The 14,864-nt window shown below is 42.8% G+C and overlaps 1 protein-coding gene across 4 annotated transcripts in view; it reads left to right on the top strand.

Annotated features, from left to right (window-relative positions):
• Positions 1-14,864, top strand: part of LOC115197410 (tetraspanin-9) — a 319,821-nt gene that overhangs the window by 132,776 nt on the left and 172,181 nt on the right. The window contains exon 1 of one of the 4 annotated variants that reach the window (XM_029758904.1): positions 5,688-5,712. The exons of the other annotated variants lie outside the window; for them this stretch is intronic. Coding sequence (XP_029614764.1) covers positions 5,703-5,712 — 10 coding nt within the window. The 5' untranslated portion in view covers positions 5,688-5,702. Of the gene's footprint in view, positions 1-5,687; positions 5,713-14,864 lie in introns of those variants that run through there. 4 annotated transcript variants of the gene reach the window in all.

The following is a 14,864-nucleotide window of genomic DNA, read 5'->3' as shown; positions in this document are numbered from 1 at the left end:
CTAATGCAGTCTGCCACAGGATGTTTTTGTGCTGGTCAAGGGCAGTCAGGTCTGGAGTGAAACAAGGGCTATATCTGTTCCTAGTTCAATTTTCTTTGAAAGGGGCATGCTTATTTAACATGGTGAGGAAAGCACTTTTAAAGAATAACCAGGCATCCTCTACTGTCGGAATGAGGTCAATATCCTTCCAGGATACCCGGGCCAGGTTGATTAGAAAAGCCTGCTCGCTGAAGTGTTTTATGAAGCGTTTGACAGTGATGAGCGGTGGTCGTTTGACCGCAGACCCATTATGGAAGCAGGCAATGAGGCAGTGATCGCTGAGCTCCTGGTTGAAGACAGCAGAGGTGTATTTGGAGGGCAGGTTGGTTAGGATGATATCTAAGAGGGTGCCTGTGTTTACGGATTTGGGGTTGTACCTGGTAGGTTCATTGATAATTTGTTTGAGATTGAGGGCATCAAGCTTAGATTGTAGGATGGCCGGGGTGTTAAGCATGTCCCAGTTTAGGTTAGCTAACAGCACGAGCTCTGAAGATAGATGGGGGCAATCAGTTCACATATGGTGTCGAGGGAACAGCTGGGGGCAGAAGGTGGTCTATAGCAGCAAGCGGCAATGGTGAGATTCTTGTTTCTGGAAAGGTGGATTTTTAAAAGTAGAAGCTCAAATTGTTTGGGCACAGACCTGGATAGTAAGACAGAACTCTGCAGGCTATATCTGCAGTAGATTGCAACTCCGCCCCTTTTGGCAGTTCTATCTTGTCGGAAAATGTTATAGTTAGGGATGGAAATTTCAGGGTTTTTGGTGGTCTTCCTAAGCCAGGATTCAGACACGGCTAGGACATCCGGGTTGGCAGAGTGTGCTAAAGCAGTGAATAAAACAAACTTAGGGAGGAGGCTTCTAATGTTAACATGCATGAAACCAAGGCTTTTACGATTACAGAATTCAACAAATGAGAGCGCCTGGGGAATGGGAGTGCAGCTAGGCACTGCAGGGCCTGGGTTAACCTGTCTAGTACGTTTGTCTAGTATGTTCTATTAAAATATTCTATTAATAACACATCATTGGGAATGGGAGAGGAGAGGTTTTGACTGGAGTAAAATGTTAGTATTATTTAGTGAAGACAGCTATGCCACATTTGCCCAAGTTCCCTTCTACTCCGTGTCTTCTTCAGAAGAGAAGTCAGACTAGGTCAAAGTAATGACTCTATCCTGATGTGACCAGGACAGGAGCAGAGCAGCACTAACACTAGAATTGTGGAGACATCAGCCATCACACCTTACATTACATAAACCCATTTGGCCATCAAGGACGTTTGATATTAATATTTCCTCTCGTCCTTACTGATTTTACTTGTCTACTCTAATGCAGGGCCGTAGAGGCCCAAGGAATATTTGTGGAACACTTGTGTAATATGTTTTGGCCTCGTTTGCCCCCACAATTCATCAGATGCTCTAAGGACACATGCATGCACACACACTGTGCTGTGTGTACTCATGTCCCCGGGCCTGTGTACTCATATATCATCAGTAAAGAGAAACAGGGTTACTTTCCTCCTACTGCCGAATGCAGCCACTCAGACCTTATGAGAAAAGTACATTTTCAAAAGTGTCACATCTCTTCCCCCACTCAGCACTGACTGTCTGACAGAAATATGCAGTGCATATGTCATATCTCTTCCTCCTCCAAGTGTAAAGCACAACACAGCATATTAGCCCAGCCAAGTGTTAAACGGGATAAAAGTGTAATTCCAAGAAAGTCTCGGAAAAATGAGAAAAAGTGCACTGTGGGGCGAGGTAGCATTTTAAGCAGCAAGGAGAATGTGCGATTGGAGAGGTTGATTGATGAGTTCCGCTGGCGGAAATATAATTGAATGTTTCCCCCTATTCATACCCTTTGATATTCAATTACAAATTAGCTGTGCATTTGCAATGGGGCAGGAGCTCGGGCCATAAGCTCCAGTGTCATATTAGCTGGCCTCTGCTTGGTCTCCAAGCTCTCTTAAGTGATTTCACCAGATCCTTCAGACTGCATTTCCATCTGATGTGAATTTGATGCAGTTTTCAGCTTACTATGATTTGATGAATATATATCGAATGTGGAATGTCCTTGCGGTTGGGGTAATTGAGCTTGAACAAAACCAATCATCTCTGTGTGTGTGTGTGTGTGTGTGTGTGTGTGTGTGTGTGTGTGTGTGTGTGTGTGTGTGTGTGTGTGTGTGTGTGTGTGTGTGTGTGTGTGTGTTTGTGCTGTGTGTGTGAGACAGAGTGTTTCTGTGCATGCGTGTGCGTCAATTGTAACCTCTTAAGCGCAATGAGGCACAGTGAATGTGCGCTCAATCATTCTTCATCAAGGGGACAGAGCATCAGCTAGCAAGCTGTTTGCTGAAGTAGCAGGTGTTGTGTTGAACATTAGCAGGTGATTGGAGTCTGGACTGGGAACTGTCTGTGTCACTGCTTCAACAGATCTCAAGTTGTTTTAACATCCCACTTTACTCTTCTTGTCTCGGCTCAACTTCTGTTGTTTTTCTACTCAATTTATTTATTCAGTCCTGTCTCTACTTCAGTATATTGAAAATACTGAGGAACTCAGTAACTCGGAATAACTGTGGTATGTGGTTGTTTTTTCCTACTAAACTTAGTTGAATGCACTGACAAGTGCATCTGCTAAATGGCAAAAAATTTTACTCAACTTGAATAATTCTCTTAAATAAAACACAGAGCATCGACCAAGTCACTTGTATTCAGCAACTATTGCATGTCATAATTAACTGATTAAAGAGATATGGAGATGAGCGTCATTACTACAAGAATGACTGCTTTTACATTGACTGAGAAATTAAAGTTCTATACACCCAATTAGACACTTTTGCTTGATACGGTGTCATCCTCCAATCATGAAAAAAGATTATCTAATTAACTTACATAAATGCTGTCAGCACTCACCGTCATGACATGCATAGTAATTAAGTTGACTTCGAATGGGGACCAACATTCACAGCAACACCTTGGGGCCAAAAACCAAAAACTAGAAAACTACAATTTCCATGAGGTTATGTATGCCTAATGAACTTGCTCTTCTGTAACCTTCAGGGGTTGATTGTCACCCACTGAGAGGAGAGTTTCAGGGTGTTCGAGCAGATAGATCTCTCCCTGACAGTAGCGAGACTCTGTGCGTGACACGCTGCGCCGCACAGAACAGTGTAGAGTGTACACAGGAGGCTGCGGTGAGCGTTCCAATTGTAACAGCAAGTCTTAAGGCGTCTGCATGCTTCCCAGCCAAAACAGTTCTGAACACTTTATGCGTATATTATGACAACATTTTGTGATGTCTTTATTAGTTTTGGACTTCGGCAACAATTTTCTCTCAAGGCAAGCCGAAGTGTTAGCCGAAGTCTACACCCCCTTCATCGCCGATTGGACGACAGTTGTTATCATTCAATGAAAGGTGACTCATCCTCATGCAATTTTTTTCACTTGAGAAATACTGCACCAAACATCCTAGTCAGATTCAAAATTGCACAGCTAAGATCTCATCAAAAACATCAAAATGAATGACAGATTTCTTTCTATTTTGAAGAAGTGTATACTGGGTAAGGCGTTTCAAAATGGACAAACATTACTATTGTTGCTTTTTCCTAGTTTTTCAAGCGAAGGTCTTTTAAGGAATTATTCGAGCACACTCGTTCAGTTCGGCTAGGCACCAGCCAAACGGAAATATGCTCCCGAGTGGCGCAGCGGTCTAAGGCACTGCATCTCAGTGCTAGAGGCGTCACTACACTGGTTCGATCCTGGGCTTTTTCACAACCGGCCGTGATAGGAAGTCCCATAGGGTGGCGCACAATTGGCCCAGCGTCGTCCGGGTTAGGGGAGGGTTTGGCCGGGGTAGGCCGTCATTGTAAAATAAAAATGTGTTCTTAACTGACTTGACTAGTTAAATAAAGGCTAAATAAAAAATGTAAACAATAAAAATATAGAGACACACAGAAAACACATATGTTAATACACACACACACTGTCACACTCCACATAACACTTAGTTATGAACCAACAAGACAACAGCACTGGAAGGCTTTCATCTACAAAGACACAGGACACCCATGGAGAGAAAGAAAGAGTAGAGAGGGAAGACATTTTGAGAGAGATGTGGATGGTGACAGAGAGAGGAGAGTGAGAGAAATAGTCAAGTTAGGGGGAGGATAGTTAAGGGTTGAGTGCCAACAATAGGATGCCCACAACATACAGCAGCAGTATTTGCCACTCGGAGCATACAGCCACAGCTCAGTGACCTTGATCAGAGCGTGGGACCAGGGCTGTAGCTCGCCGCACAGCTAGTTTATCATTAAAAAGTAATTCATCAACAGCTAGCGCAACTGCACCTTATCCAATAGACTCACTCACTGGCTCACTGACCCGGTCATCACTTCCCATCGGCCAAAGGTGCTGTCATAAGGTCTCAAAATGTCTAAATTAGGTCACACTTCTATCACTGATTTATGCTGAGAGTTCAGGACATTTTCCTCCAATGAATGAAAATGTCACTATATGAAGAAAATAAACTTGGAAAAAATAGTTTATGATAAAGTCTCTTAGGCACACGTGTACTGTGTGGGTACCTACAAAGAGGCTGAAGAAGGTTGGGTCAACTTCAATTCACTTAGTCATAGATCATTAACGAAGAGAGAGAGGGAAGCTGGGCAGGCGGGAGGGAGAGACGAGCAGCTGTTCATTAAAATGCAGTTGGTGCCAGAACCCAACCTTCTAGTGGAGGCAAAGCCTAGCTGCCTGCCCAGCGTTTGGCATTCATCCTTTTACATTGTAATGTACACACAATGGCAAAGTGTCCAATTAGCAGTGTGTTTCCTAAATACTTTAGCCGGCCTGTGTATGTATTTTCTCCTTAACACTAAAACCGCTGGGTCTCGAGGGACCCCCCTTCATGGTAATGAGCAGTCATTTTCACTGCAACACTCTTAACAGTGTAATTAATACATTTCATTTACGCTATCGCAAAAAATAATAATTTGTTTGTGTTTATGAAGGCCTACGGTAACAGTACAATATACTTTTTATTTTATTTCAAATAACAATAGCATGTTCATTAGTTTCTTACTGTGGGCTATATGTCAAACAACTATTAAAAAACAACACAAATTCAAGTGCCTTCGATACAAATATCAAACAGAAAGTATATGTGTTGGAACAGGGTAATAGCTTCTTTTTTATAGTGACACATTTTTTATATATCACAACGACCAAGACACACAGTCTAGTCTGCAAGACTGCGGTCAAGTGATGAAAACATCAGTAGCCTAAACATAATTATAAGCGCCAAGTGTGCTTGATAAATAGTGAAAATCAACACAAAAGCAATAATGGCATTGTAATGAATATGTGTCTATGACAGCAGTAAAAAAGAGTCAATTATTTATATGTCAGATACCAATGGCGAATTTGTCTTTTTCCTTGTCATCAAAATGAAGTTAAACCATGATCTCTCTGAAACGATCCTGTGACATGGTTTCTCCAAAGAAAAGTATCACATACATGTCTGACCAGAAGCTCTACATATATACAATCAGGCCAACGAATGCGCCGCAGACATACAGGATTGAAATGAACGAACACTTCCGGCTCATCCGTCAACAGACAGGTTCCCGGCAGTGTCTCCTTGCTCCGTGTGCGCCTTTGTCCATGTCACATAAACAATGAAAGCTGGTGAGTGCATTGCTGTTGTTGTTTTTTCCTTGAGATGTAAAGCCTGCTCTCTCATTGATGACATTTTGTGCTATTAATTGGCCAGAAGCATTGTCACCGGCTTGCTCTATCTTAACCGTGCCGTCCCTTCCTCTCTCTTGTCTCACTGTTTCATTTGGTAGTGGCGCGGGCACCTGCTCAGTGCACACCGTTATGGATTTTTTGCGCTTAGGCCTTGGAGGTGTAGGTTATTAAGGCTGAGGCTCAGAATCAGAAGAATAATCATCAGAGAAGTCATGATTAATGACAGTTGTGAATCATGCAGCACATAATATCATGATCGCAGATTTTAGAGTAACAACAAATGTCGGTACATAGAAGTGTCTTATATCGGCTGAAAGCTTAAATTCTTGTTATTATAACTGCACTGTCCAATTTACAGTAGCTATTACTGCGAAAAAATGCCATGCTATTGTTTGAGGAGAGCTCCTAACAACAAAACACTTTTTTCAACGCGATAGGTTTGGTAAATTCACCTCTGAAGGTGAAATGTGTACTTACATTCTGAAATATTGCTCTGATTTATCATCCAAAGGGTCCCAGAGATAACATGAAGTGTTGTTTTGTTAGATGAAATCCTTTTTCATATCCTAAAAAGGTCCATATAGCATGCACGATCAATTTTGTATTTCCACTCGTTCAATTTGCAAAGAAAGGAATCTGTGAAAATCTCACCCTAAATGTTTTTTGAACGAGTCAAATCACGTTTGTATCTATTCCTCAGAGATCATAGAAGGTAACAAGACTTCACTATTTCATTAGGGGTGTAGTATATCCTATAGGACACCATATTTGGTCAGAGAGCGACACCTTCATGGCACGCCGATGACGGGGGCGGCCATCACTTGAACAACTGTATCTTTGTCAAATAAGCACCAATTGGGATCAAACAAAGCTAGCTGGATAGCCAATGGGCTGAAAACCATATATATGTCATAAAATGTAGCTTCTAACCTTGTACGACAGCATAACTTTTCATTTTGGACAAAAATTATCAGGATATTCAGAGTTATGAAGTTATGAAAACTGGTTGTTTTGCAATTGTTGAACTTGGCTATAATATGCCTACTAATACTTGGAAAGCTAAATCAAAGTCCAAGTATACAGATTTGATGATATTCTTGCAGAAAAATGGAATATGAATGCGAACGTCTCCTTCACGATTTGCACAATGTACCTGGGGACTTCACACTAAAAGCCTTGAGGATCATTCATACTCCAAGCTATCCATCTGAAACTTTGCACATGCACTACCGCCATCTGGTGGACACTATCGGAATTACAACCAGAGTGATGGCTTTAACAGTGACTTTTCTCTTGCATTGCAAAGATGGTGGTTAAAAGACACCGGTTGGTTTTTTCTTTGTATTTTCTTCTACCAGATCTATTGTGTCATATTCTCCTACATTCAATTCACATTTCCACAAAGTGTTTTCAAAGTGTTTCCTTTCAGATGGTACAAAGAATATGAATATCCTTGCTTCAGGGCCTGAGCTACAGGCAGTTAAATTTGGGTATGTCATTTAGGCGAAAATTGAAAAAAAGGGGGCTATCCCTAAGAAGTGAATTTCTTCCCTGCCATTGTAGTCACTTTCAGTCAGATCTTGTAGCAGCGCTAACGCAGCATGTGCATCCATTCGTCTTGGTCTTTTTGCAGTTGTAAATTACACACGCTATCACTGTGTACTCCAAGTAGGCTATAGTAGACTGATGAAACTGCTTGGATTCTTTGGACTGATATTTGAGATTATAATCACAATATACCAATATAATAAAATGGCTCACTCTGTTCTTCATTCGCAATTGGTGATTACATAATTTTGTATGGTCCGCTTCCCCTCACTCATCAACTCACTCATCTACTCCATACTTTACTTCATTTATTTCACCTGTTAGTGAAATTAGTTTAGATATAGTTTAGGTTCAGTTTCGAGGCAATTATCGGGGTGATTATCAACTGGGCATGGCACATTCCACTGTCGGGTGTAGCAGAGCAGACCCTAATGTCAGGAGGAGGAAAACGCACGCCCTCATAAAACTGGTTCTAACTCCAGTTCTGCTAGTGATATTAAGGTTCTAACAATGGCAGTGTTTTATATTGACATATTTAGGAAATGTCAAGCACGGAGGGGGGCATGGTTTTTAAAATGGCAGAGTAATAATTGTTTTAAATTAATGAGCAGTCAAAAAAGTCTGCTTTAGCGGTTCTAGTGTTAACAGTTTGGACATGTCGATTCCCACACCCGTAGACCGTGGATTATCAGTTTGTTACTCCTACTGCTCACCTCGCTCCCCTACCTTGCACTGTGAAATTACAGGCTTAGTTAGACAGATTGCCACTTTGTTCAGTGCAGTGTTCACCTCTCCCATCAATCTGCGATGAACTCACCCTCTTTCACTTTCCCTCCTTTTCCCCTCTCTATTCCATTGTATTGGCTCAGTGAGCCGAGGACTGGGATGGCTGTCTTCACTCAGAGCTCCTTGAGTGATAAGGGCATTTCATAACCACTCTCCAGTCCCAGCCGTCTACCATGAACTGCAGCACCCATCATCAATTTATAAAGCCTCTGCAGCGAACATGGTACAACCAACGCCTGTATGGTCTCTTCTAATTGCAGAGGGACCATACATGGCACCATCCATTTTGCTACAATTTTCTGACATACAGAAGCAGAATTACTGTCAACCTCTGTCAAACGGACACTCTGGACACGTTGGAGACGTGTGGAGAGTGCTCTGGGAGCTGGGAACTGTCCTGTTCTCTTCACTGTGTTTTCCCATGCTGTCTGGAAGCTGGGAACTGTCCTGTTCTCTTCGCTAAGTGTTTTATCCATGCTGCAGGAAGTGGAGCAGTGGACTGGCTTGGTTCTCGTGCTGTGTGAAGGAGGAGGCAGGGTGACTGAGTGAATGAGTGACAGACAGTCTTCAGCAGCTGGCTGGGAGGAAGGGAGGGAAATCCCTAGTCTGAACAGGGCCAGTTATCAGACCCCTCCACTGGCTAGCTGCTAAACTGGCTTTGTCTAATGCTGGACAAGTCATCCTCTGCTATTGGGGCCAGTGGGTGTAGGAGATAGGTACTGCTGTAACTCAACACTTTGATTTGAGCTGTACGTTGACTTGGAGAAGGGAATATTTTTTTTGTGTACTTAGGGTGGTGCATGCTGCAAGGTGTGTTCTGCATTATATTTTGCAATGGGCTTATTAAAAAATGACCAGGATATCACAAGGATGAAACAGTTGATGCAAAACACACCAGAGAATGGCAGGTTTTGGCCAGCTCTACATTATGTCTGCTCAAGACATGCAGTCGTTTTGCATTCTAAGATGCTACTGCACTATTACAAAATGTCATAGGCATACAGCCTGAGCAAAATAGAGGTATAATGTTCTGTCAGATTCTGTTTGCCGTACCAAAATGTATCGTGGTTGGACCCGGGCCCTCTCTCGCTCGCTCTCTCACTCTGAGTGATTCAGGTTTCTGTGCCACCGACCCTCCTCCCCTCCCTCCTTCATACTCCTGAGCTCTGTCCCTGTACTGTACTGTTCTGTACTGTAGGGAGAGTAAGGGTGGTAGTGGAGTAGTGGTTCAGCCTAGGACAGCCTCATTAGCTGCTGAAAGCTCCTTCCTCGGTGCAGGCCGCTGCAGGGCTATTGTCTCCCACAACAGCTGCTCATTATAAAGCAGATAAATCACTGCATTACTTGGGAATGCACTGCTCTTTAACAGAGCTCCAGTTACAGTGGTGAAACGAACATAGGGATTTCACTGCATCTCTTCCTCCTTCGCTCAGTCCTGTCATCTGTGTGTGTGTGTGGCTCTAGTTATACAGACACTGGGCTTTCATTCTCAAGATGGTCGGCAGGACATCTCACTCCTCACAACCTAGGAACAGTTGATGTTTGGATATCTGGCCTTGAATTGTGATATTTATTTGAAATGGTAATGTATTCTTAGAGGGACAGTGGGACACTACTAGGCTGCATAGTCAATGTTATATATTTCTCTGTGTATTTTAATCAGATTCATACTCAGTAATTTCCACATTGCTTCAATTGTTCAACAAAAATGACCCAATATACCCTGCAGGGATATTAGGTCCACAGGAAGGAATCAGATGAGATCAATGAGCAGAAGAAGAAGAATGAACAATGATGTGTGATACATCCTATTATCAAGATGACTCAGGCTGGGTGCTCTTTTCATTTGACCATTACTTTATTAAAATCACCACAAAAATAGAACATTAAGTGGAGAAATAAACAAAGTAGTTTCCTGTGTTGCTGCTGCCTCGGCTGCATTTTTTCTGAAGCACCTTGCTGTTCACTTTTAGTTTTGATGATTCCAGATATGGGAATGTCAAAATCCTTACAAATGACTGTGTGAAACCTCTCCCTCAGAAATACCTCTTACCACTGTACTGTCAGCACTCAGCACAGTTTAGAGATAATTAAATCAGGTTGTGTTCTGTCCATGTGCACCTCTCAAGGTACAACCAAAATCTGTAAACATGGGCACCCTCATAGATATTATCCTGACCAACTTGCCCTCCAAATACACCTCTGCTGTTTTCAATCAGGATTTCAGCGATCACTGCCTCATTGCCTGCATCCACTATGGGCCCGCGTTCAAACGAACACCCCTCATCACTGTCAAACGCTCCCTAAAACACTTCTGCGAGCAGACCTTTCTAATCGACCTGGCCTGGGTATCCTGGAAGGATATTGACCTCATCCCGTCAGTCGAGGATGCCTGGTCATTCTTTAAAAGTAATTTCCTCACCATCTTAAATAAGCATGCCCCTTTCAAAAAAATGTAGAACTAAGAACAGATATAGCCCTTGGTTCACTCCAGACCTGACTGCCCTTGACCAGCACAAAAACATCCTGTGGCGGACTGCAATAGCATCGAATAGTCCCCGTGATACGCAACTGTTCAGGGAAGTCAGGAACCAATACACGCAGTCAGTACGAAAATCAAAGGCCAGCTTTTTCAAACAGAAATTTGCATCCTGTAGCTCTAACTCCAAAAAGTTTTGGGACACTGTGAAGTCCATGGAGAACAAGAGCACCTCCTCCCAGCTGCCCACTGCACTGAGGCTAGGTAACACTGTCACCACCGATGAATCCATGATAATTGAGAATTTCAATAAGCATTTCTCTACGGCTGGCCATGCTTTCCACCTGGCTACCCCAACCCCGGCCAACAGTTTCACACCCCCCGCAGCTACTTGCCAAAGCCTCCCCAGCTTCTCCTTCACCCAAATCCAGATAGCATATGTTCTGAAAGAGCTGCAAAACCTGGACCCGTACAAATCAGCTGGGCTAGACAATCTGGACCCTCTCTTTCTAAAATTATCCGCCACCATTGTTGCAACCCCTATTACCAGTCTGTTCAATGTCTCTTTCGTATCGTCTGAGATCCCTAAAGATTGGAAAGCTGCCAAGTTAATAAACAGATCACTGACCATTTCGAATCCCACCGTACCTTATCCGCTGTGCAATCCGGTTTCCGAGCTGGTCATGGGTGCACCTCAGCCACTCTCAAGGTCCTAAACGATATCATAACCGCCATCGATAAAAGATTGTACTGTGCAGCCGTCTTCATCGACCTGGCCAAGGCTTTTGACTGTGTTTATCACCGTATTCTTATCGGCAGACTCAAAAGCCTTGGTTTCTCAAATGACTGCCTCACCTGGTTCACCAACTACTTCTCAGACAGAGTTCAGTGTGTCAAATCGGAGGGCCTGTTGTCCGGTCCTCTGGCAGTCTCTATGGGGGTGCCACAGGGTTCAATTCTCAGGCCGACTCTTTTTTCTGTATATATCAATGATGTCGCTCTTGCTGCGGGTGATTCCCTGATCCACCTCTACGCAGACGACACCATTCTGTACCTCACCCTTCTTTGGACACTGTGTTAACAAACCTCCAAACGAGCTTCAATGCCATACAACTCTCCTTCCGTGGCCTCCAACTGCTCTTAAACGCTAGTAAAACTAAATGCATTTTCAACTGTTCGCTGCCCGCACCCGCCCGCCCCAACTAGCATCACTACTCTGGACCGTTCTGACTTAGAATATGTGGACAACTACGAATACTTAGATGTCTGGCTAGACTGTAAACTCTCCTTCCAGACTCATATTAAACATCTCCAATCCAAAATTAAATCTAGAATCGTCTTTCTATTCCGCAACAAAGCCTTCTTCACTGACGCCGCCAAACATACCCTAGTAAAACTGACTATCCTACCGATCCTCGACTTCGGCGATGTCATTTATAAAATAGCCTCCAACACTCTACTCAGCAAACTGGATGTAGTCTATCACAGTGCCATCCGTGTTGTCACCAAAGCCCATATACCACCCACCACTGCGACCTGTATGCTCTAATCGGCTGGCCCTTGCTTCATATTCGTTGCCAGACCAACTGGCTCCAGGTCATCTATAAGGCTTTGCTAGGTAAAGCTCCGCCTTATCTCAGCTCACTAGTCACCATAACAACACCCACCCGTAGCACGCGCTCAAGCAGGTATATCTCACTTGTCATCCCCAAAGCCAACACCTGCTTTGCCCGCCTTTCCTTCCAGTTCTCTGCTGCCAATGACTGGAACGAATTGCAAAGATCGCTGAAGCTGGAGACTTATATTTCTCTCACTAACTTTAAACATCATCTATCCGAGCAGCTAACTGATCGCTGCAGCTGTACATATCCCATCTGTAAATAGCCCATCCAATCAACCTACCTCATCCCCATAGTTTTTATTTACTTTTCTGCTCTTTTGCACACCAGTATTTCTACTTGCACATCATCATCTGCACATCTATCACTCCAGTGTTAATTTGCTCAATTATAATTACTTGCTACTATGGCCTATTTATTGCCTTAACCTCCTCACGCCATTTGCACACACTGTATATAGACTTTCTTCTTTTTCTATTGTGTTATTGACTGTACGCTTGTTTATTCCATGTGTAACTCTGTGTTGTTGTTTGTGTCGCACTGCTTTGCTTTATCTTGGCCAGGTCGCAGTTGTAAATGAGAACTTGTTCTCAACTAGCCGACCTGGTTAAATAAAGGTGAAAAAAAAGAAAATGTGGCCTGGAAGATTTAGTTAAATCACAATGAAATATGACTCTGGGAAAAATGCATCAATAAGTGAAATTGGGAGGGAGAGAGGCGGGAGGCGAGTCAGAATGTGTAACTGCGGTGTGACTGTGAAGGTTGTCACTGTTACCCGCAGACGTCTACTCTAGGCGTGAGGGGTTGCCTCCCTAGCTGTCAGGTTTGAGGCTGAGTGTACTCACCTTGTCATAATAATACAGCCATCCAAGCCCTCTTGACCTTCCTCAGGGCCCCCGATAGACAGAGCCACTCCTGGACACGTCTTCAGCGCCATGGCTCATGGGGCTGTGACGATACCAGTATTGCGATATATGTAAAATATTGTGTGCAATAGCTTGGAAAATAAATAAATGTGACTCTGGATGACAACATAATGATGTTTGTTTCCAACATTAGGGCTGTTTACTCTGAAGAAGTTAAATCTGCTTTGTGGTTTGTTTCCTTGCCACGATACTAACGAGTATCACAATGCTGGCTTCATCCCGACCCTTATTGCTCAGCACTGTGAATATTATAGCCCTCTCAAAGGCTGCTGCTCTCTCTCTCGCTCTGCCTAATAACCTGGTCGTGTTCATTAGGGAACGAAAGCAGAATGCTTTAAAACATTTTGCAACAGAAAATTAAAATGCGCATTTCTTAAATGTCCAAGGAGTCCCTCCCTGTTTCAGTGAGTTTTTGTCCGTGGTGCCAAATGAACACAACCTTGGAGAAGTTCTGAAGTCATGGTATCATGGCAGCTCTCTGGTAACTGCAATCAGGCAATCAGCTTGAGTCAGTCACAAAATGATCAGGTATAATTGGATGACGTTTTAAATCTGACTCGTTCTGAATATTAATAAGGATGCAGATTCCAGGCTCATGTCAGAGAGGTGTTGAACTGGAACTGGAGATTTGGATGCAGTGTTCTTGGAGCAGGACTGTGATGAGGAAGGGCATGAAGTTCCCTGTTGAGTCCTCTCTGTCTCTATTATCTATGGAAGTAGTAGTAATTCAGGACCCACAATTGTGCTGTGATACCATATAGCTGGGTTGGGGTCAATTCCATTTCAATTCAGAAGGTAAACCAAATTTAAATTCCAATTCTGAATTTTCCTCATCGAAAAGCATTGAAGATAATTGGAATTTCAGTGAACTTCCTGAATTGACTGGAATTTAAATGGAATTGACCACAACCCTGCCAGGCATCCCATCATACCTCACAGGTATCCCATGGCCTTGAAAATTCAGGAACGTTTTTGTATTTCCAAACAAAAAAAGCCTCAACGCCTCATCTTGTTTTATAAATGCACATATAAATTGTGTTGTGTACAGTGCCTTCAGAAAGTATTCACATCCCTTGACTTTTTCCACATTTTGTTATTTTACAGCCTGAATTGAAAAATTATAACATTTCAATTTTTTGGTCTCCGGCCTACACACAATACCCCATAATGTCAAAGTAGAATTATGTTATTCAGCATTTTTACGTATGAATGGAAATGAAAAGCCTAATTGTCTCAAGTCAATAAGTATTCAACCCCTTTGTTATGGAAAGCCTAAATATGTTCAGGAGTAAAAATGTGCTAAGTTGCATGGACTCACTGTTTGCTATAATAGTGTTTAACATGATTTTTGAATGACTGCCTCATCCCTGTACCCCACACATACAATTATCTGTAGGTCCCTCAGTCGAGCAGTGAATTTCAAACACAGATCCAACCACAAAGACCAGGGAGGTTTTCCAATTTATTGCAAAGAAGGACAGCTATTGGTAGATGGGTACAAAAAAAATCTGACATTGAATATCCCTTTGAGCATGGTGAAGTTATTAATTACACATGGTGAAGTTATTAATTGAAGTTATTAAGCATCAATACACACAGTCACTACAAAGATACAGGCGCCCTTCTTAACTCAGGGATTTCACCATGAGGCCAATGGTGACTTTAAAAGATAATTTAATAGCTGTGATAGGAGAAAAATGAGGATGGATCAACAACATTGTAATTACTCCA

The sequence above is a fragment of the Salmo trutta genome, chromosome 7 (assembly GCF_901001165.1).
Source record: "Salmo trutta chromosome 7, fSalTru1.1, whole genome shotgun sequence".
Taxonomy (NCBI): Eukaryota; Metazoa; Chordata; class Actinopteri; order Salmoniformes; family Salmonidae; genus Salmo; species Salmo trutta.
This window is presented reverse-complemented; position numbering and strand designations above follow the sequence as displayed.